Source organism: Hibiscus syriacus, unplaced genomic scaffold, assembly GCF_006381635.1.
Source record: "Hibiscus syriacus cultivar Baekdansim isolate YM2019G1 unplaced genomic scaffold, ASM638163v2 tig00015910_pilon, whole genome shotgun sequence".
NCBI classification, from domain to species: domain Eukaryota; kingdom Viridiplantae; phylum Streptophyta; class Magnoliopsida; order Malvales; family Malvaceae; genus Hibiscus; species Hibiscus syriacus.
In genome coordinates, this window is record NW_024062374.1 from 2,219 (window position 1) to 25,247 (window position 23,029).

Below are 23,029 nucleotides of genomic sequence, written 5' to 3' on the forward strand. Positions count from 1 at the left end.
GTTGTGGATGGACAACTAATATGTGTCGTGCTGAAGAAGAAATCATTGCGTCTATAACAAGCAATGTTCCATATATCGACACCAATGATGAAGCTCTTGAATGCTCTTTTCGAGCTCTTGAATTTGTAATACAACTTTTGTTGCAGAAGGAAGGAAAATTCCATATCCCAGATTGTCTGATTGCACCAAGATGACGGTACAACAACTTTAGGTATCGGAGCTAAAGCTGGGAAAGGTCTAGGAAAGAGTCTTCAAGGGATTTCAGTTCCTATCAATATAAAGATGAAAAAGACCGTTTTGGGCTGGGGTTTAAGCCCAATCTTCAGCAAAAGAACAAAGATGAAAAGAAGATGTGAAGACAGAAAGGCAAAATTGAAAGGAGAAATCCTTTGGAAACACTGTCTTTCCCACAGTTGAGGACAACATTCAGATCAGGGGAATAATTAATGTGGAACAGCAGCTTGTTGAAGCCTTTAAAGAAAAAAGTTGACGAAAGATCAAGACATAGTTGAAGAAGCTATGAATGGATTATTTATCAACATGATCACGAATAACACAAGACTGGCAAGTACTTGGATATGATTCGACCATGCCTTCCTGGAGAAACACTCTCCAATTGGACCACTGAAGATCTTCCTATAGTTTTTAATATAATGCAGAGTAATATCAGAACTAATCTTTATGTTTAGATCAAAAATATGAAAACTTTTTGTTATCTTGTAAAAGAATTATGTTAAATATAAGGAACTTTCTTTAAAATTTTCAGATGACAATCATTCTTTACATTTTCTTACATTTTTACATTTATTTATTTTCATAAATTTACTATATTCTTCGGAAATGTTCCGACTTAAATTTGCAGGTGTCACCGTGTTAATAGCATGTTTATTCCTAGTTTAATCCAGTGATAAATTAGCAGCCTATATGTCTGGAAGAAATCAATGGTTGTGAAGATGAACTGGAATGTGATATTCCTACTGAACTATTAAGATTGGTAGAAAAAGAAGACAAACAAATTCTACCCCACAAAGAAAAGGTTGAGACTGTGAATTTGGGAACAGATGAAGACAGAAAAGAGGTGAAAATTGGTACTACTCTGACAGTCCATATAAAACAAATTGATGAATCTCCTTCAAGAGTTCAAAGATATCTTTGCATGGTCTTATCAAGATATGCCTGGTTTGAGCACAGATATAGTGATACATAAGCTTCCAATCAATCCAGAATATAAACCAATCCAACAAAAACTCAGAAGAATGAGGCCAGAAATGTTGTTGCAAATCAAAGAAGGAGTGATGAAACAAATCAATGCAGGTTTCCTACAAGCATCTAAATACCCAGAATGGGTAGCCAACATTGTTCCCGTACCAAAGAAAAATGGAAAAGTTCGAATGTGCGTGGATTACAGAGATCTCAACAAAGCTAGTCCGAAAGATAGTTTTCCATTACCCCACATAGATACATTGGTGGACAATACTGCAGGGCATGCATGGTTTTCATTTATGGATGGATTTTCAGGATATAATCAGATAAAATGAATCCTGAAGACATGGAAAAACAACATTTATAACCATGTGGGGCACATTCTGTTATAAAGTGATGCCATTTGGATTGAAAATGCAGGGGCAACATATCAAAGAGCCATGGTAACTTTGTTTCATGACATGATGCACAAAGAGATTGAAGTATATGTAGATGACATGATTGCCAAATCCAGAACGGAAGAAGAACATATTCAAAATCTGAGAAAGCTTTTCCAGAGATTGAGGAAGTATCAATTAAAGCTTAACCCTGCTAAATGCACTTTTGGGGTAACTTCCGGAAAACTTTTGGGATTTGTGTCAGCAAAAAAGGAATCGATTGATCCAGATAAAGTAAAAGCAATTCAAGATCTTCCACCACCCAACACAAAAAAAAGAAGTTCGAGGCTTTTTGGGAAGATTAAATTATATATCTCGGTTCATTTCTCAATTGACTGACAAATGTGATCCAGTGTTCAAATTACTTCGAAAGAATAATCCTGAAGTCTGGAATGAAGAATGTCAGGAAACTTTGGATATTATTAAGAAATTTATCCAATGCCCCCATTTTAGTATCACCAATGCCTGATAGACCATTAATTCTCTATTTGACGGTCTTCGAAAATTCGATGGGATGTGTACTAGGACAGCATGATGAATCAGGAAGGAAAGAAAAAGCTATTTATTATCTGAGCAAGAAATTTACTGATTGTGAAGTTCGATATCCACCAATACAAAAATTATGTTGTGCTCTAGTGTGGACTACTCGAAGACTCAGACAATATTTATACCATACTACTTGGTTGATATCAAAACTTGATCCTTTGAAATTCTTAATGGAATCACCAGCTTTGACAGGCAGAATGGCTAGATGGCAGATGTTATTATCTGAGTTTTGATATTATCTATGTCAACCAAAAAGAGATAAAGGAAGTGTCATAGCTGATTTTCTCGCCAGTCGTGTATCAAATGATTATCAGCCTTTGAACTTCAATTTTCCGATGAAGATTTGTTGTGCATATCCATGAATGAAGAAGTCAGACAATGATGAATTTGCAACTTGGAAGCTTTATTTTGATGGAGCATCTAATGCTTTGGGACGAGGAATCGGGGCAGTGTTAATTTCTCCTGAAAATGTTTATTATCCATTTACAAGTAGACTGGAGTTCTTTTGTACCAATAATATGGCGGAATATGAAGCTTGTGTCATGGGGTTGAAAGCAGCTATAGAAAGAAAAATCAAATTTCTCAAGATATATGGAGATTCATCGTTAGTGGTGTATCAATTGCGAGGAGAATGGGAAACAAAAGATCCCAAATTGTTGGAATATCGAAATTTTACACTCGAATTAGTAAAAGAATTTGAGAGAGTTACCTTCAATTATCTACCTCGAGAAGAAAATCAAATGGCAGATGCTTTGGCTACATTAGCTGCTATGTTTCAGGCAAATAAGAAAGTTGATATGATGCCAATCAAAATGCAAGTATATGAAATTCCCGCATTGTTATAGTATGGAAGAAGAGGTAGATGGTAAACCATGGTATCATGATATCCTGCAATATATCAAAAATCAAAGTTATCCACCAAATGCATCAGAAACTGATAAAAGAACCTTGAGAAGAATGGCTGCTGGATATTTTCTTGATGGAGAGATTATGTATAGAAGAAGCAGTGATCAAATGCTGTTAAGATGTTTAAATACCAGCGAAGCTCGAAATGTCATTGAAGTACACAGTGGAATATGTGGAACACATGCAAATGGTCTTTCCATGGCCAGAAAAATAATGAGATATGGATATTATTGGGCTACCATGTACACAGATTGCACTGATTATGCAAGGAAATGTCATAAATGCCAGATATATGCAGACAAGATTCATGTACCCCCATCTCCTTTACATGTAATGACAGCACCCTGGCCATTCTATGTGGGGAAGATGTCATTGGGGCAATCACACCAAAAGCATCAAATGGACATTGCTTCATCCTTGTGGCAATTGATTATTTTACCAAATGGGTTGAAGCTGCTTCATATACCAATATTAAGAGATCCACAGTCTGCAAGTTCATAAAGAAAGAGATAGTTTGCCGGTATGGCCTACCAGAAAGGATCATTACAGATAATGCTCTGAACCTGAACAACAAAATGATGACCGAACTTTGTGCACAGTTTAAGATCAAACATGCAAATTCAGTGGCATACCGTCCAAAGATGAATGGGGCAGTTGAAGCAGCAAATAAGAACATCAAGAGAATCATTACAAAGACTACTGAAACTTACAAAGATTGGCACGAGAAGTTATCTTTTGCTCTATATGCATACCGAACTATTGTTCGAACATCTACTGGGGCAACGCCTTTTTCTTTAGTCTACGGGATGGAAGCAGTCTTACCAATTGAAGTTGAGATTCCATCGCTTCGAATATTGAGAGAAATAAAATTGGATGAATCTGAATGGATCCAAGCTAGAGTTGATCAATTAAACCTTATTGAGGAGAAAAGATTGAAAGCTATTTGCCATGGACAGATGTATCAAAAACGGATGATGAAGTCTCATGATAAGAAAGTACATCCAAGAGAATTCCAAGAGGGTGATCTAGTACTAAAAAAGATCTTGCCTATACATAAAGATTTCCGTGGGAAATGGATGCCTAATTGGGAAGGGCCATACGTTGTGAAAAGGCCTTTTCCGGAGGAGCATTGATCTTGACAGAAATGGATGGAAAAATTCTGAAAAATCCAATAAACTCAGATTCTGTCAAGAAATATTATGCTTGAAGAAAAAAAAAAGAAAAAAAGAAAAGAAAAAGGAAAAGAAAAGAAAAAAAAAAGAAAAAAAGAAAAAAAGGGGTCAAGGTGAAAACCCACAAAGGGCATCTTGTAACCAAAGGAAGGATTTGAGTTGAAAACCTGAAAAGGCGGCTCAAATGTAGGTTGATATTAGGCATCTGGCAATTGAACTCTCTTAAGATTTTGATGGTTTGGAAGAAGCTTCATATCTACAAGCATTTTGACAACGATTGAGATCTTCCAGACAAAGGCTTACATCATTACTCTAAGTTGTGTCAACTTGATTAAATTAGAAATACTTATGCTTATAATTTGTTGAGACATTTGAATTTTTATTATTCTTATGATTGCCAGAAATTTGAATACAATTCTATCTATTTTAAGTTCAATTTATTTGAGATTCAATTTATTTTTGGAAATTCAATTTATTCTTTTCTATTGAATTAACATAATTTTGAAATAATTTAAAGATTTCTGAATATCACTTATGTTAATACTTTTAAATACATGGAATACAAAGTCAGCAAATCATCACTAGCCATGAACATCAAGATTATTACAAGTGGTGCTACCGACAACGAGATCGAATCCGTTAATTCTACTCATCAATTGATCCAACCGATCACCATTCAGTTCTTGCACATCTGTTTTCAAAGATATACTAAAATAGTAGAAGATGATCTTTGTAGTACTGATTCCAGCAAAAAGAAACAAGACATTGATATCACTAGGAAACATGTTTCTATACAGATCCTTGTATATGGTTTTTAAGGAAACCTAGAAGCATTTCCACCTCATCAGGTTCAAGTGGAGTAACTTTATTCCTTCCAACCCATACTAGATTCCATTTTCAGAACTCATCGAGAACATACTTCTGGACACTCGAAGGTGGCTCATTGTCATAGGCTTCAGAAGCCTTACAGACCCTTTCTGTCAATTCGACACTTCCTGAACATGTTTATAAACAATTCAACCTTTTATATGTGCTCAATAGCATCTTCTGGAAGTGTTCTTTGAATTATCTGATCTGGTTAGAAGAACATAGCATCTTCTGGAAGTGTTCTTTGAGTTATCTGATCTGGTTGGACAGAACATAGCATCTTCTGGAAGTGTTCTTTGAGTTATCTGATCTGGTTGGACAGAACATAGCATCTTCTGGAAGTGTTATTTAAGTTATCTGATCTGGTTAGAAGAACATAGCATCTTCTGGAAGTGTTCTTTGAGTTATCTGATCTGGTTGGACAGAACATAGCATCTTCTGGAAGTGTTATTTGAGTTATCTGATCTGGTTGGACAGAACATAGCATCTTCTGGAAGTGTTCTTTGAGTTATCTGATCTGGTTGGACAGAACATAGCATCTTCTGGAAGTGTTCTTTGAGTTATCTGATCTGGACAGAACATAGCATCTTCTTGAAGTTTTCTTTGAGTTATCTAATCTGATTAGACATAATCAAACATTGAATTTAGAAAATAAATTTGCCAATAGCATCTTCTGGAAGTGTTCTTTGAGTTATTTGATCCGAAGAAGTGTATCAGCAGCTTTAGTTATTTGAGCAGCACGTATAAAATTTATCAATTTATAATTGATGAATCTGGACCACATTTCTACATAGATATTGAAGTTTCAGCACTCGAGAATCCCATTCTTGTCAAGTATAACAGTTTATTTTCTTCATCAGAATTCAAGATTTCTTGGTATTAAAAGAACTATCGATATCTGTGAAGTCATCTTTGAAAGGCCACTTCATAATCAGATGAGCTGTTATCAGAATCAACATGTTGCCTGAATGCAAGCTTTTCAAGAGCTTATACAATTGAGTTTATTCTCAAGAAATTTTTGTGACATTATATCTACCTCTACATTTGTCAAGGAGGATAGATTCTCTGATTTGAAGAAGAAAGATTTATTGGGTTTCTACAACTGAAGAAATATTCAGTTCACCAATCTGAAATCAAATAACTTAACATTCATGCATCATATTTTAGGTGTTTACAAAAATAGGTGCATTTTCATTCATTTTTATTCTTGTTGAATTGTTAACAGGAATTTCAAAGATTTTAGCAAAGATTCAAATTCATCACTTGATGGATCATCATTTCCAAAGAAAGAGTTCATAATGAGAAGAACTCGTCATCTGAAGAAGGAAGAAGAAGTTCATAATGAGAAGAACTTGTTCAACCTTTTGCTTGAATTCATCAAATTGATGGATCATCATTTCCAGAGGAAGAGTTCATAATGAGAAGAACTCGTCATCTGAAGAAGGAAGAAGAAGTTCATAATGAGAAGAATTTGTTCAACCTTTTGCTTGAATTCATCAGTTGATGGATCAACATTACCAGGTAAAGTTCATAATGAGAAGAACTCATCTGAAGAAGGAAGAAAAAGTTCATAATGAGAAGAACTCATCAAGAGCTTATTCAACCTTTTGAATGACTCTATCACAAAAAGGAGGTCATCATCATCCCCAGCAGAAAGTTCATAATAAGAAGAACTTATTTGGAGAAAAAGAAGAATTTATTCAATATCTCCATAATAATCAAAGTAAAATCAAATGGATAAAAATTTTATTATCTTTTTATCTTTGCCCTATTCTTGTTAACACAAGAATGAGCAAAGAGGGGCAGCTGAAGATACTAAATTTTTATCCATATTATTATTATTATTATTATTATTATTATTATTATTATTATCATTATTATTATTATATTATTATTATTATTATTATTCATTATTATTATTATTATTATTATATTATTATCATTATTATTATTATTATTAATTTATATTAAATATATTAAATACATATAATATTTACAGGCCCAATTACAACTGGACCGGTCCAGTTACAAACCAACCAGAACCGGTCCAAAACTAACTAGAAACCCTAAATGTGTAGATTTCCAGTTAGGGTTTCCTAAACCTAATCCCAGCCGCCTCATCATCACAGCCGTTGGATCTGAGAGATCCAACGGCCCACACTCATCCAGCACAAACCCTAGGGTATGATACCCTAGGGCCACGTGGCCGCCGCTGCTGCTGCTTCCAGAAGCCCTCACCGCCTCCGCCGCTGCCACGTCCCGAATGATGCTTCCAGAAAATCAACGCCAGCCGTCCATGCAAGGCTACAGGGTGAGTCACCACTGGTAGTCCGGTGACTCACCGAGTCCCCCTCTTCGGACCGGTCCGAGACGAACACCGGTGGTGGCTATAAAAGCCACCACCCACCTGAAAACAGAGGAGACGGAGAGACAAAAAGAAGAGACAGAAACAAAAAAAAAATACAGAGAAAAACAAACTATACCAACGATCTCAGCAGCAAAGAACCAGAAGAAAAAAAAGAAAGAAAAAGGAAGAAGAGGCTTACCAAGGAAGCCTTGACCGTCGCCGGAAACACTGAACATCGCCGGAGAACCAAAAATACCGAAGGTATATTTACAGATCTGCTCCGATTGGGAGCCATTTAAGGAAAAAGAGCATCGGAACCGTCCTTAGGACGGTCCGATCTATCTATTAGTATAAGAATAATTTTTTCCGGCCACCGGATGCGGTGGCCGACGGTGACATTCACGACGGCACACGGTGGCCGACCGGTGACCGGCTTCCCTCCGGTGAGGGAAGCTAGAGAGAAGGCAGAGAGTTTAAAACTCTCTCGGTTTAGAGAGAGAGAAGGAAATGAGGAATGAAATGGTTGGCCCTTCGGGCCAGCCGATTTGGACATTTATAGTCCTTCCCGAACGACGTCGTTTCGGGAAGGACTATGCGCGTAATTACAAAATAGTTAAATCCCTTCCGCAGTCCTTCATATTTGTAAACTTTACATTTTGGTCACTAAACTGAATTTATAAGAATTTTAATTCGGTCTTTGAATTTTAATTTTATTCATTTTAGTCTTTTTAATTAAAATAATATATTTAGGATAAATGACAGATTTAATCCCTTAATTTTAATAAATAATTTTTTAGTCCCTAGTTCATACTTTTAATTTATTTTATTATAAAATTTGAATTTTAGATAATTTTATTTTGGTCATTAAATTATTAAATTAGAAAAAAATATATTTAATCCCTATAATTTTAATTAATTAGGAATTAGATTTAGTTTTATCTTATTCATAATTTAGTTATATGTTTTCATTTTATTGCTTAAAATATATTGTTTTAGTGATATTTTTATTTTATTATACTGTTAAATATTTATATATATATTCATAAATATACATATAAAATTTTTTAATATCGAAGAAAAGGACAGTCTTAATACAACTGGATGTCCTATTCTGATATTTTAAAATTAAAAAGTAAACAATATTATTTAAATTAATATTTATCAATATCAAAGAAAAGAGCTGTCTTAAAGCACCTAGAAGTTCTTTTCGGATATTTTTAATAAATAAATATTTTTTAATAGAATTATAAATTAAATATATTTTTGCATTTTAATAGAGACAATTTATAATTAAAAAGTACCAATTTTGGGCGTTGTAGGGGTGCTAATCCTTCCCTAAACGTAACCGACCACGAATCCCTTTTTATTATTAAAAAGAACGAATTTTTGGTTATAAAACGCAGATCAGTTCATCTTTTAAAAATGGTTTTCTTAAAAACTATTTTAAAAGAAAATTTTTAGGTATTCGACCTACCTAATCCAAAAGGTCGATGGCGACTCACAAATTATTCTCAAAATTATTTATTAACATCACTTTTCCCGTCAAGTTAAATATTTCGTGCCCGGACGAAAACAGGTTACGACAGCTAGCTCAACATATATACGTACGTACGTACAACATACATATAGTTATTTTGGTTTTAATTTCGACACGTTTCTATTTATGTATCCTTTCAACACCACCAAATGCTTGCTCCCTGTTTTCCAGTCATTTATCTACCGAAACCTCTCTTTGAGCAGTACTGAGAAGCTTAAACTAATAGATTCAAAAGGCAGATTATCTGCCAGATCGGATGAGCGAATTTGCCGAGAAGTTGTGCCTCAATTTCGTTGGACCGCTAGCAAGAAACCCGACGCTTGGTTCAATGTAAATTGTAGTTGCTGCAATACAGGCACCGGTGAATACCATATGACAAATTAAAAGAAACTTGCTCTTCAAGTTAGGCCTCCCTCCACAGTGAACTTTGGTAACTTCAGTAAGAGACTGGTGAGGGAGGCTTTCCAATTCCCTATCACCATTATAACTCATCATTTTTGGTGATCCTTCTGGGGTTTTATCCTTCCATGTTCTGCACCTGTTTTTGCTTCCCTAGCATACAGTCTCTTGTTCCAAGAAGACCCCCCGCACTCGCTGTTGCAGCTATGGAAACAGAGCCAAAATATTCAACAAAGCTTTCTTAGAGGTCGAGTGACGATCCCGATTAAGATAAGGAACACGATGAACGAAGACGATATTATGTCGGCGAGCCATAGGCAGCTGTAGGGGCCTAAAATGGTTGCCATAGGTTTATCCGTTGGAAGGGGCTTGGACCATATGCAACGAATTGGTTCCAAGTTATAGGTTGCGGGTTCTTTCTACCCGACATAAAAAATACTCGAATAAAATGTAAAAAGAAGTTGGATTTTATGGTGAAATGCTTATTGAATTAAATAAATCATTACAGTATCACCGATTCAATCACAAACATGATCAGATTACAAATTGCAAAATAACATTACATATCTGTTGACACAGCTTAAACACAGATTAACAAGCACAAAGCACTTCACAGGCTTAAAATTCAAACTCAAAAGAAACCTTTCAATATGTTGGGAACACCAATAGTATGCTGTATTCCCAACTCATTACTTGTATATCACAAAACCAGTGAATCCTTGGCATTTATACTTTGCTTGGCAATTGTTGCTTGCCTTTCTTTGGAGTAGTTTCAGGGTCTTCCATAGGCAACTTCGACCACGGCACAGAATCTGCCTTATCAACCCTCCTACGCATGAACACTGATAAGCTCAACAATAAACACACGAGAGCAATCATCGGAAGCAGAATGCGACCACTTTTTCTTGTCGGCCAACACTTCAAAACCGATTCCACAGGCACCTTACCGTCGAAACTACCCATCAAATTATTCATCTTCATGATCTCCACCCCATTTAGGATAGCATCAACCGTGTGTGCCATGCTCTTGTTTGAAGGTGCAACTGCTACATTCACAACACTAGAAGGATCAGCATCGACCACAAAATCCAGATAAAACGGGGAAGCCAACATGTAATTCGTAACAGCAGAGGGATCCAAATCCTTAAATACCAAATGTCCATTAACATGAACATTGAAAAACAACAACCCAAGGGATACACTAGCAATATCACAGAAATGGAGCCTGACAAGATACTTATAATCCTCAGTCACCGGAAACTCCCACGAAAGGATTGCATTAGGGATCGAGGCACTCTTGCTCTCGATCAACCGAGCCGAATTATATACGTTATCGGGACCGACTTCACAGCTTGCACCACCTTCTTGGTATTTAATACTACCACTAAAATACACCCTGGTCGATCCTTGGTTCGATTTAAGGTACTCATCATCGGGCACCCAAGTTCTCCACAAAGAATCATTAAAAGGAGTAACTTTAGCACCCCCTACAGTTACCCTATGAACAACTTCAAATGCTCGTTGATTCAAACCCTCAAAACTCTCGAGTTTATCACCATTCAAAGACTGAGCAGTTTCCGGTATCAAATCTTTAGGTGCAGATATCACTTCAATCGCATTAACAAAGGCAAATTTCGATTTCCCAGCAGGAACAAAAGTAATTTCAAGCTTTTCTGAATGAACGCAAAGCAGATATTCTGTAACCCTAGGACCCAACGAATTCCCGCCACTAAAATTGGTCAAAGCCACCAACCCATTAACCAAAACGTGAAATTGAGAGTCAACGAGATTCAATTGTGGTGTACTGAATCGGTGGAAATGGAGACGTACCATATGTGTCCCTGGATCTTTGACATCGAAAACGTATTTCGATTGCGCCTTGAAAACTCTGGCGGTGTGGTAGATCGGAGGCAGAGCCGGCAGTAAAGTCCCGGCACAGAGTGAGAACGACTGAGGTGAAGAGAGATGCGCGTGAGTTGAATCGTGCGAGTCAGACACGAAGCGGCGATTGTCTACGGTGGAGTCCAGGAAGGCGCCACAATTGACTAGATAATGGTCCACCGGAGAGAAAGACAAAGAAATATCACAAAAAAGGAAGAAGTAGAGAAGGAAGAAAGAGAAAGCCGATCTCATACGTAAAATTTCCATGGGAGAAACCGATTCACTGATCAAAGAAGCATGAGAGGAAGCGAAAGTAGATGTGACTCGAGCTGAGTTATCGCGATGTTTGAACGAGTGAAGACAGCTGTCGGTTCTTTTTATAGCTTAAGGGATGGAGTAGGTGAGGAAAGCGCGTTGCTGAAGGGGTAAGCAATCCACCCAAATAATCCTTCGTTTCAGAAAAAACACACCACATCCCATAGTTTATACTTTACTCCATTTGGACGTTCAACTTAATTTCTAGTGTCTTGTATCTGTTTATCGGCTACACCCAGCCAATTGGAAAGATCAAACCAAGGCAATTGTGAAAGTAACCTGTTTTAAATGGAAAGTTGTGATTAACTTAATGATCCAATTTAGATTCCCTATGTGGTGCACTGGTCCCAATTTTCATGGACTTGTCCTATGTACATTTGTTTGGGCCTGTAACTCAACCTACATTCCTAAGTCTAACCAAACTTAAGGCCCCTTTTTAATAAATTTTAATTAGGCTGGGTTACAATAACAATTGGGTCAGTTTTATTGGTCTAAAATACACTCAAAGAATTTGAATTAATGCATTCTATCAATTTAGGTTTAATTAGAAAATAAGTACCCGAACTACACCGTTTTTTTCTAAATATGTGCTTGAATTTTTTTCAATTCATCCAGGTGTCTGATGTTGCAAATGTTATCACTTTAGGTGCTCCGACTATGACAGCCGTTAAAAACTCCTTTAAGTGACAAGGTAATTTTAAAAGTAGTATAGTTTAGACACTTATTTTCTAATTAACCCTAATATTTATATGAAGTTAGAGTTTACTTATACGGTACAAAACTTTTAAATTTTATATATTTTAGGATCATTATATTAACTCGATTAATGATTGAGATTAAAACTTTTAAATTTGAAGATAATTCACTTTTTCTGTAAAATTTCCATTATTTCTTATTGTTAATCTCAACCATATGTTTATATATATCTAAGATAATATTTGTTGACACAATGTAAAGTTTAAAAGTTTTACTGAATCGTTAGCTAAGTGATAAATAGATGAATGAGATTAAAAATAACAAATGAGAAGAGTTTTAATGAAAGAAATAAGTGAATTGTCCTTAAATTTAAATATTTTAATCTCAGTCATTAAACTCAGCTAATCGAACAATTCAAAAACTGTGTAAAACTGTTAAATTTTACATTGTTTAAGTAGATCATAGCCTTATATATGAAAAATTATTTCATGCATTGATCATGGGGGAAATCCCACAAGGGGAGTTCTAATGTTGTCATATTTTATGTTCAAGGCTAAAGTTATAATCTTTAGGAATTGGAGTTTGAAGTTTTGAATGAGATTCAATAACTAGAATTTATAGTTTAAGTTTTAATGTTTAGGATTTAAAATATAATTTAAATTTAAAATATTTAAATATATCAAATTACATTTAAATAAATATACTTATGGAATATGTTTTCCCATTACAAGTGAATGAAATAATAATCATATATATATATATACATATTGGTTGCCCTTCGGTTCTAAATTTTGTCTTGACTAATCTGGACAGACCCGAGTCGCATTCATAGTTCTGATGGGTGAATCTCCCATTAAAGATTTTCAATTGATTCCTTCTAAAAATAAAGATAAAAAGAGTCGATTAGTCTTGTTCAATTGATTCCTTCTAAAAATCTTGAATCTAAATATATTTATTCAAAAATAAAAAGAAACAAAAAATATAAATAGTTTAGAAACAAATCTTCGTCTCTCCAACGATCTACTATCTCACTTTATATCCCATTTACTGTAAAATATTGATTGTTTTTTAAAATTATGTGCTATTAATTTGATTAACATTGAAATATAACAATTGCCTGCCATAGTAATAAGTCAATAAAGATACAGGCTCCTTATTGGTGGCAGATTGTGGTTGCTGAGGATTATAAACATTCAAACGATATTCTAGTCTAGTCTGTGAATAAAAAGAAATTATTTGATAGATCCGATTTAATGGTTTATTATATTATTAACGGTCTCAATAAATAAAATTAATCTATTTTAAAGTAATTTTAAATAATTACATACCCTTTATTTACATGTAGAAAAGAGATGAAAAATCACCTCGAAAAAAAAAGAGATTGATGAATTTTATTGGTTAGAATCACGAATAATCATTATTTAGGAAAAATGCTATATTTATTTTAATATGTATTAAAAGAAAATAATTTTTTTTACATATTCATTATTTTTAAGAAAAAATATTAAAATTTTGGGTTCTGACGTGACGAGTTAAATTCATCTAATAATTTTTCGTGAATTAGGGTTGAGAAAACACCCAACCCTGAACCTGACTAGAGCCGCTCACGTGAACTATATAATAATTGAATTTGGGAAGTTGAGTGTTATGCAACACACTGGTGTGTTTGGGGTTCCTTTCATTTCAGACGCTGGAATTTGATATCAGATAATAAAGGGATGTTATTTATTTATTTATTTATTTTCTGAGAAGAGAGGGCACGGGTAAGGGATAATGGTTCACCCAATAGCTCACAGTATTTTCTGAGACAAGAATGGATATAGTGCCGAAAAGGAAAACTGCATCTTGAATGAGGATGAGACAAAGCATATGTCTTGCAATAGAATGGGACTCATGTGAACATCGCTTTTTCACATTCATACATTTTGTAAGAAGATGCCAAAAGGTTCTTCTTTTTCAACCGTAAATGCACCCCCTCTCTCTTCAAATTATTCTCTTACTAATCTTTTTAACTAAAAAATAGTAATACGGATCAAATTATTTCAGTAATTAAAAAATAATTGTCATTCTTAAAAATTATGAGTTCAAGTATCAGTTATCGTAGAAGAATGATTGAGTATTTAAAATTAATACTACTTTATTTTATATTATAGATGAATTTATAAAATTTAAAGGAATAAAAATACATTATGAATAAAAAATATTTAATTTATAAATTTATAATTTTTTAAGGAAACTGTATAACTGTTCTTCTCGAGTGAATGGGCCGACCTAATTTCGTTATAATATTCACCCGTGAATGGGTAGGCAATGGTGGTGGGGTAGAGGCAAGAGTGCAAAGGTACTCACGAGATAAAAAAAAATTACGCCAATTCCAAGGAAAGTGACATCAATAACCCAATAAGTGGACCCATTCACTCACTCTCCGACACTACAGGCCAAGCAGCAAAAAACCAAAACTCCTATTTTTGTTCACAAGATAAAAAGAAAACAGTGTAAAGAAAGTCTCACTCTCACATAATGCCCTTTGTACACAAGAGTGCTACCTCCACGTCATATATATTACTCCATTTGTCTCTCTTCCCGTATCAACAAAATCATTTTCCAACAATGGAGTTGGTAAGTAAGAATGAGTCCTTCATTTACAAACAAAAACAAATGATTTTCTGGTCTTTGTTTCCGAACTATTTCATGTTCCTTGACATACAATGTGTACTTACTTTGCCTTGTTGATCTTGCAGGTAACCAGTATGTCCATGGTACTTGTGTTGGTGCCATTAATATTAGGAGCTGAGGCCAGGAAAGGAAGGGTGTTGGAGTCCTTTGAGTACACAGCTATGAGTTGCAGAGGACACACTGCATCGATAACGGATTTCGGCGGAAGCGGTGACGGTAAAACATCGAACACCAAAGCATTTCAAGATGCAGTTAATCATCTGAGCCAGTATGCATCCGATGGCGGGGCTCAGCTCTATGTTCCTGCTGGACAATGGCTGACTGGGAGCTTTAGCCTCACCAGCCATTTCACTCTCTATCTTCACAAAGATGCTGTTCTCTTGGCTTCTCAGGTTTGGTTCCCTACGTCGAATTTCATGTCGAGAGTACCTCGTCGGTCCATTTGCCGCGACACTCGAAGCTCGTAAATTGGACTTATAAACGGTTATATCTAACTTTTATGGCTAATGAACTGGTTTAGGACATGAACGAATGGCCCGTTTTGAAGGCGTTGCCGTCTTACGGTCGAGGAAGGGATGCAGCCGGTGGAAGGTTTGCCAGCCTTATATTTGGAACTAATCTCACTGATGTAATTGTCACAGGTAGATTCTTAAGCTGTGCTTACACATTTATCAGTATCCATTTTACAATAATAAATCTGTTTATGCTGTAATAATCAGGGGCCAATGGTACAATCGACGGTCAAGGTGCATTCTGGTGGCAAAGTTTCCACAAGGGAAAACTGAAATACACCCGACCTTACCTGATCGAATTCATGTACTCGGACAATATCCAGATTTCCAATGTAACCCTTCTCAACTCTCCATCGTGGAATGTTCATCCAGTTTATAGCAGGTATCTTCAATCACAGACGTCCACGTGGCAAAAAAGGGACATGATTGGTTGACCTCTGTTTTTTTCCTTCATTATTTGATGCAGTAACATTCTTGTACAAGGCATTACCATTATTGCTCCTATTACATCTCCAAACACAGATGGTATCAATCCAGGTATGGTTTTTTTTTTTTGGTTTCAAGCCAACAATGATTTTAAAGAAATTTAGGTTGTTAATGTCTAATTACTTTTTGTTTGAATTTGATGATCAGATTCTTGCACAAATATTAGAATTGAAGACAGCTACATAGTTTCTGGGGATGACTGTATAGCAGTGAAGAGTGGTTGGGATGAATATGGGATTTCATTCGGGATGCCGACCAAACAATTGGTCATTAGGAGGCTCACATGCATTTCTCCTTACAGCGCGGCCATCGCGTTGGGAAGCGAGATGTCGGGTGGGATCCAGGACGTGAGGGCCCAAGACATCACGGCCATCCATACGGAATCCGGGGTCAGGATCAAGACTGCTAGAGGAAGGGGCGGATTCGTGAAAGACATATATGTGAAGGGAATGACTCTGCATACCATGAAATGGGTGTTTTGGATGACGGGGACCTACAAAGCACATGCCGATAATCACTATGACCCCAATGCATTACCGGTGATTCAAGGGATCAATTATAGAGACGTCGTGGCGGATAACGTGTCGATGGCGGCTAGGTTGGAAGGGATCGAAGGAGACCCTTTTACTCAAATCTGCATATCAAATGTCACGATCGGAATGGCACCTAAGGCTAAGAAGGTGCCGTGGACTTGCACCGACGTTGATGGGATCACGAGTGGAGTAAGTCCTCGGCCATGTGAACTACTACCGGATCAAGGGCCGGAGAAACTCAAGGCTTGCGACTTTCCGGCAGAGCCTTTGTCTATTGATCAAGTGGTGCTCAAAAGTTGTACCCTAAGGATGAATTACGTGTGATCTGATGCTAGCAAAGTAAACCAAGTTGGTAGCTATCAGTACTAAAGTGCTCTCAGAGTTGAGAGCTTTCAAATTTCTGTATCTTAATTTACTTTATGAAAGTGTCACATTTCATGTAATATAAATCAAATGAATTCTCATCGACGAATGTGGTATCTAATCCATGATCACGTGCTTGGTTAAATGTCTTCTCGCTTTTCCCGCCACAGTAGTATCTAATCTCACACCGAACATCAATTTCGCCAAATCCGATAAATTAGCCTTTGGCAAAGGCTTCACAATTCATACCATAGTTGTTTGTATTTCCATTCCAACGACGTCAGAGTTCATCTCAAAAAGCTAATAGCTGCCTTCATCAATTCTTGCATTATATCCCTTGAACATACAGAGAGTAGATGTTCTAAATATTCAATGCAATTCGGTTTTGGAATGTACAGAAGATGTTCTAAAGAAGACTCATTTGGTTCTAAGTTTTGAAGCATGTGTAGAATTCAAGTTGGTAATGAAGAGCTAATTCGGTTTTGGCAAGACCTTTGGGCGATGGACTCTCCGCTCAAGGTTATTTTCCCTTGACTGTTTTCCATTTCTTCAAACAAGAGTGACAAATTAATTGAGTTCGGTGAGTTTAGTTAATGGGCTGGTTTTGGAATGTACAGTTGAGAAGAAATTTGATTGGTTGGAAATTTGAACAATGGTCAAATTTGATGTCAACCATCTCTATATTCAGTCTGTCTAAAGTGTCCAATGATGGTCTGATCTGGAAAGGTAATGAGGTTGGTGTCTATTCTGTTAGTTCATGTGTTAAGGTGTGTTCTTTGGGTTCGGAGGATGTTCATTTTTGGAAGAACATCATGCGGAGAGGATTGGTGCCTCCAAGAGTGGAGTCATTTATGTGGCAGGTGGTTCTTCAGAAGCTGGCAGTGAAGACAGAATTGGTTAAAAGAGGGGTTTTGGGAATTGAGGATGTTTTATGTCCACTGTGAAAGTTGGCGAATGAATCTTCCTCTCATTTATTCTTTTCTTGTTCTGTTGCGTGGTCATTATGGAACAAATTCATGAAGTTTTGGAGACTCAGTTCGATTTTTCATGAAAATGCTCAGAGCTTTCTTCTAGCTTGGGAAGAATTGAAATCTAATTATGTTATTTGGCCCTTTATTCCAGCTGTCGTCCTTTGGACTATTTGGAAATTCAGGAATGACATTGTGTTCGAAAGAGGGAAGATAGACCAGTCCGACTTATTTTTCTTAGCAAGATTTAGGCTTACTTCTTGGTTTTTAGTCAAGTTCAAAGAGATTTTTATCCCAAGGACTCTCTAATCAATGACCCCTCCCTAGGGGATTTTTGTTCATCCTTCAACAAATCGATTGTCTCTAAGCTTTCTTGGTCCCCTCCTCCTAAGGGATTCATTAAAATGAATGTTGATGCTGCAATTAGCGGTGACTGTAAGAGAAGTGAAATAACTGGTATTTTAAGAGATGATGCAAGTTCGATTTTAGGTTCTTTCCAGGAGGCTTCTGGCCCAGGTCCACCTACTTTGATGGAGCTAAAGGCAGTTCAAAAGGGTTTATCTTTCTTCAATTCTTTTCGAGGGTGTATTAAGGGTCGGTTGATAATTGTAAGTGATGGCAGTGGAATGGGTTAAGAATGTTGAAAAATGTCCATATGTGTTTGTAATAATTGTCAAGGACATTGTTGATAGGCTTAAAGAATCGGAGGGTGTAATTAGATGGGTTGCTAGGACTGTTAATATAGAGGGAGATTGCTTAGCTAAGGCTGGAATAGGCCAAGTACAACAATGTTGTTGTTAGGGATATTTGTTTTTGGTTGTCGGGTTGTTTTGTAAGGGGTTATTATAGATGTTTTAAATTTTATGTATCCTTTTTTATTATTAATGAAGTATAAGGCATTTTTTTCTTCATTCCGTTGATTAAAGGGCTCATTTAAGAGTTCCATTAATCATAAAGAGAGTTTTTAACGAGGCCTTCAATTCTTATCAAAAAAAAAAAATATATATATATATATATATTCAATGCAATTGTGGCAGGATTATAAGCATTACAGATTGATAAGAACGAACTGCACTAAGAATTCATCAGTCATCCAATATCATACAGTATGCATGCCAATAACTGAAAAGGTAAATTAGGAACTCATCAATCAACGCTATGCTTAAGCGAATGAAAATTTATAGTGAGTGCTGAACACTTGCAAAGAAATATGAGCCTTTTATATAATTTCTAATATAGGATGACAAGGATACATGTACAACCAATCGACTACTATCATGATACACCACATCACAACTCATACTAGCATAACCCAACGGTTGTATATGTCGACTGGTTAGAAAACATAAGGCCTCATACCTAAACAATCTGTATACAGAAGGGTATAACTTCATTACATTCATATGATTCACCTCGCAGGTTGCACTTTTACATTTTTTCTTATCATCGAATTCGGGGCAGCATCACCAGCCTTTCTCAGATTACAAAGCAATGCATCACGCCCTGTCAAAACTACCTTGAAAAAGCTATCTATTGCCTTTGAAAGATTATCCAGCCCTTGTGCTAGTTTCTCTTCCGTTGTTCTCAAATCCGAAACAGAATTCTTGAATGACTCCCGTTCACTAGGACCCACTCCAACTTGGAGCAAAGTAAACAACTTCTTGACACATGCATCAACAGCCTCCAGTTCTCTTAGAACTGTAAATTCTCCACAAGAAAATATATTTCTTATTTCAACATTCAAGGTAGTTTGAACAACTGAAAAAACTTGTGCCCATGGTAGTGTATTAGGAACAGTTAAGTCTAACAAATTCTTGGAAGAACCAGAGAAAGCAGCAGCAAAGACACTACAAATGTATGTTGTTGCCACCTTAGCTCCATACATAGCTCGCATCAACACCTTTCCTTTAGAAGAGTTCCTAACCTTTGGCAAGTTCAGTGATTCCACAAGGTTGTCCAAGATCGGCCGACAAGTTTCAACTCTCGGGTTTTTGGAGCTAATGTGCTGTTTCCAGCTATCAAGTGAGGAAGAGGCCCGTGTGAACTGCTCTGGGGAGTCGGACTCCAACTTATGCAAGACAAACTGAAGCATGAGATGGCCTTGGTTGAGGCGTGTAAGCTCAGAGGTAAAAGCATTACTAATGTCGAGCAGCTTCACACTAATATCCAGGTAAACATCCATCCATTTTTCATCCCAATCAGTCACAGGGAGGTCAAGCTCAGTTATCAGGTTTTTTATGTCACAATGGATCTCAGAAAGTGACTCCATTGCCAATTTCATCCATGACAAGCTGAGGATATCACCCTTATCCTTGGGCACAAGTTTTTCCAGCCTCCCTGATAAGGTGGCCTCAAAAGTGTTCAATAAAGAAAGAAGTCTTGGAGATAACTGAGAACTCTTAGGTGGTATCATTCGGAAAGGATTTCCAAAATGGAAGAAAGGGCGATTTGGTTCCTGAGGACGACTCATCTTGACGTATTAACTGCAAAAATTAAAAGAACAAATCCAATCATCAGAACTCAAACTCAAATCACATTAATAATCCCATGGGTTATAATAGACAAAAACACCCAGAAGTTGCCATAAGTAATCATCTTTATAATTAAAGCACAGAAGCTTTAAAACCATAATCTCCATAACTACAATTAACCATTAGTTCCAGAACACAACAATAAGGGAGTTCCTCCCAAAACCCCACTTGTTTCTAATCAGAAGGCAAATTAAGTTGAACCCTACATCGAGACTATACCACATAAACATCAAAATTCATAATCAATTAGATTAGCTGAATTTTGTGGATTAAGAAAAACGATTAACCCCAGTAAAGACCAATTGTTTTACACCAAAATCATGACAATATATGCAAAAGATATGGTGAAACAGTAAAATAAGGAGACATGTTTGAAAACAATCAAGTCAAGGCAGCAAGCCAATATCTCCTTGATTACCTTCATTTCCTTTATGGTCGTCCAAGAAAACACTGAAACCACATATTTGAAACAAATCTTTAACATCCGAAGTCATAAACACGTAAACTAAAGCCAGATCTAATAAAAACTATCACAAATATATCCGCAAACATAAAGTCAAACAAATCTGAAAGTAAATAACCAATTATATATATATATATATATAACCTTACCCAGTATTAGATCCTTAAATCCGAACAGAAGTGAAAACTCTCGACAAATTGATAGGACCTTGTTAGGAACTGAAGATTAAAAATGACAACCTAAAACTAAGATTCCTCAACTACAAAATTTTATCGAAATAAAAAGAAGCAAAAAAGGAACAGAAACAAATCATAAGCCTAAACCTAACAATCTTCATCTCATAATAGAATAAATAATTTGCGTTTCTTTAGAATCGCACAGAGAACAGATAATTGAAGCGATCTAAAGAAAAGTAAACACAACGGAAATGAAAATAGAGAATTCCACCTGATTTAGTACTTCGTAATCAGGAAATTTCTATGAAATCTTCGAACGCGTATTGGGTATTTGGTTTGGTCTTTCCGTTGAAATTCCGCCTTGGAAATATCAAATATGTAGTGGTTGATGAGAGTATTGATTTAACCACTGCCTGTCACGAGTATTCTGTCACAGAATACATACGTGGAGGACAATGATTGGGGAGAAATGGGAGATATTGTCGTTTTTGTCTTACATAAAGGCCGTCGGCTAGAATTTATCTTTCAACGGACCAAACTCCACACGTCAGCTCTATTTAACAAAGCCTTTTTTAGAGTTTGTTTGGTCGGTGGAATTTAAGATTCTCATGGTAATGAAATTCACATTTTTCGTTTGGTTGATAGGGAATGTCATTCTCGATAATCTTATATTATCAATAGTAAATTTTTTGGATATATTACCGGGAATGTCATTACCTCCCTTTCCTTAGGTATTATTGGATTACCGACGTTTTAGACTAAAATGCCCTTAAAAAATTCTTTGCAAAAATATATTTATTCTTTCATTGAATAATAAAAATTCTACGAAGGTTAAATTATAAATTTATCCTTAAACTATTTTAGATTTACAAAAATAATTCTATAATTAAAATTTTATATGAAGTTCAGGGATTAAAATAAAATTTTACCCTTTCATTAAACTTTTTTATATTTTCAATTTTGTAAAAAAAATTATATAAATTTTATGAATTTAAATTTTTTAAATAAAATATATAAATATTTTTCAACTTGTTAAAAAACAAATATAATAAGGATAATTTAGTTATATATACATTCCAATAATCTTTAATTCCTTTAACCAAACACGGTAATCTTACATTCCTGCTAAACCAACCAAACACAAAATACAATATTTCCAGTAATCCTATTCTCTGGTAATCTTTTATTCCCACTGGTAATCTTACATTCCGTGAACCAAACGCACCCTTAGTATATTACGAAAACCCAGCGGGTACAAACTACAAATAGGCTGCGTTTAGTATGATTTTTTTCCTTAATTACGAAAATGGGATATATTAATTAATTAATTAATTATATTTTAAAATTTAATAAATATAAAATACCAATTTAACCAGTGTCATCATAAATCGAAATTATCACCAATCTCTCTTTGTATTTTTATTATATCTGAAAGAAATTTTAGTTTCGATATCAATTTAAAAACAATAAATTCTTTAATTCTTTTATTAAATAATCAAATTAAAAACGAATACGAAATGCATTTTTAAGACTTACTTAATTAACAGAAAAATAATAATAAAAATAGAAAGCCAAGCTTGACGGGTTCTTCGTTCCAAAACAATAACATAACCATTAAAGCACGGCAATCTAATTTTTTTTTATTTTTTTCTCCCTTTTCAGAAATGGTCAGCATTGGCGAACGCTGTTTTTAATTAAAAAAATATCCTAAAATAAATAACGCACATTTATCATGTTCATTTTTCTTAAATTAGTCGTGAATTAAAAATGGATCGGAAAGCTCTTAAAATGGACGTAGAAATCCAAGTACATGAAGCGGGAGTAATAGCGGTTGCATAAGATCTATGGCTGTAAATGAACTGCTACTCATTTACCTTTAAACTTGATAAATGAACATAAACATGTATCGATCGAACAATATTTATTTTTACTCGGTTCTTTACCAAATATATATATGATTAATGAGTAAAAAGTACTTATTTTTCTTATGTCGAAGGGATCTCTAAGACTCCTCC

General features: G+C 35.5%; 3 protein-coding genes across 5 annotated transcripts; 1 reads left to right on the forward strand and 2 right to left on the reverse strand.

The window, feature by feature from the left end:
- Positions 1-9,951: 9,951 nt before the first annotated feature.
- Positions 9,952-11,652, reverse strand: LOC120208082 (probable receptor-like protein kinase At5g24010). Its single transcript, XM_039207438.1, has one exon. It carries the CDS (start codon positions 11,560-11,562, stop codon positions 10,141-10,143), a length of 1,422 nt encoding a protein of 473 aa, XP_039063369.1. The 5' UTR covers positions 11,563-11,652; the 3' UTR covers positions 9,952-10,140.
- Positions 11,653-14,847: 3,195 nt separating this feature from the next.
- Positions 14,848-16,952, forward strand: LOC120208083 (probable polygalacturonase). 2 transcript variants are annotated; one of them, XM_039207441.1, is made up of 6 exons: positions 14,848-14,925; positions 15,048-15,374; positions 15,503-15,623; positions 15,702-15,876; positions 15,961-16,031; positions 16,128-16,952. In XM_039207441.1, the coding sequence occupies exons 1-6, from the start codon at positions 14,917-14,919 to the stop codon at positions 16,835-16,837; spliced, it is 1,413 nt and encodes a 470-aa protein (XP_039063372.1). In that variant the 5' UTR covers positions 14,848-14,916; the 3' UTR covers positions 16,838-16,952. The 2 variants fall into 2 exon arrangements, with proteins under 2 accessions (XP_039063372.1, XP_039063370.1); XM_039207439.1 differs by lacking the exon at positions 14,848-14,925 and having other exon boundaries at positions 15,000-15,374.
- A 2,090-nt stretch (positions 16,953-19,042) lies between these two features.
- Positions 19,043-21,375, reverse strand: LOC120208086 (protein BPS1, chloroplastic-like). 2 transcript variants are annotated; one of them, XM_039207443.1, is made up of 2 exons: positions 21,286-21,375; positions 19,043-20,327 (listed from the first exon to the last, which is right to left on the reverse strand). In XM_039207443.1, exon 2 carries the CDS (start codon positions 20,312-20,314, stop codon positions 19,253-19,255), a length of 1,062 nt encoding a protein of 353 aa, XP_039063374.1. In that variant the 5' UTR covers positions 20,315-20,327; positions 21,286-21,375; the 3' UTR covers positions 19,043-19,252. The 2 variants fall into 2 exon arrangements, with proteins under 2 accessions (XP_039063374.1, XP_039063375.1); XM_039207444.1 differs by lacking the exon at positions 21,286-21,375 and adding an exon at positions 20,988-21,088.
- Positions 21,376-23,029: the final 1,654 nt, after the last annotated feature.

Excerpts from the sequence above, each read along its gene's own strand:
- LOC120208082 (XM_039207438.1), bottom strand. The coding sequence starts at position 11,562 with ATGGAAATTTTACGTATGAGATCGGCTTTCTCTTTCTTCCTTCTCTAC.
- LOC120208083 (XM_039207439.1), top strand. The coding sequence starts at position 15,015 with ATGTGTACTTACTTTGCCTTGTTGATCTTGCAGGTAACCAGTATGTCC. Across the intron at positions 15,375-15,502 it reads CTGTTCTCTTGGCTTCTCAG|GACATGAACGAATGGCCCGT; the intron begins GTTTGGTTCCCT and ends GAACTGGTTTAG. Across the intron at positions 15,877-15,960 it reads GTTCATCCAGTTTATAGCAG|TAACATTCTTGTACAAGGCA; the intron begins GTATCTTCAATC and ends TATTTGATGCAG.
- LOC120208086 (XM_039207443.1), bottom strand. The coding sequence starts at position 20,314 with ATGAGTCGTCCTCAGGAACCAAATCGCCCTTTCTTCCATTTTGGAAAT.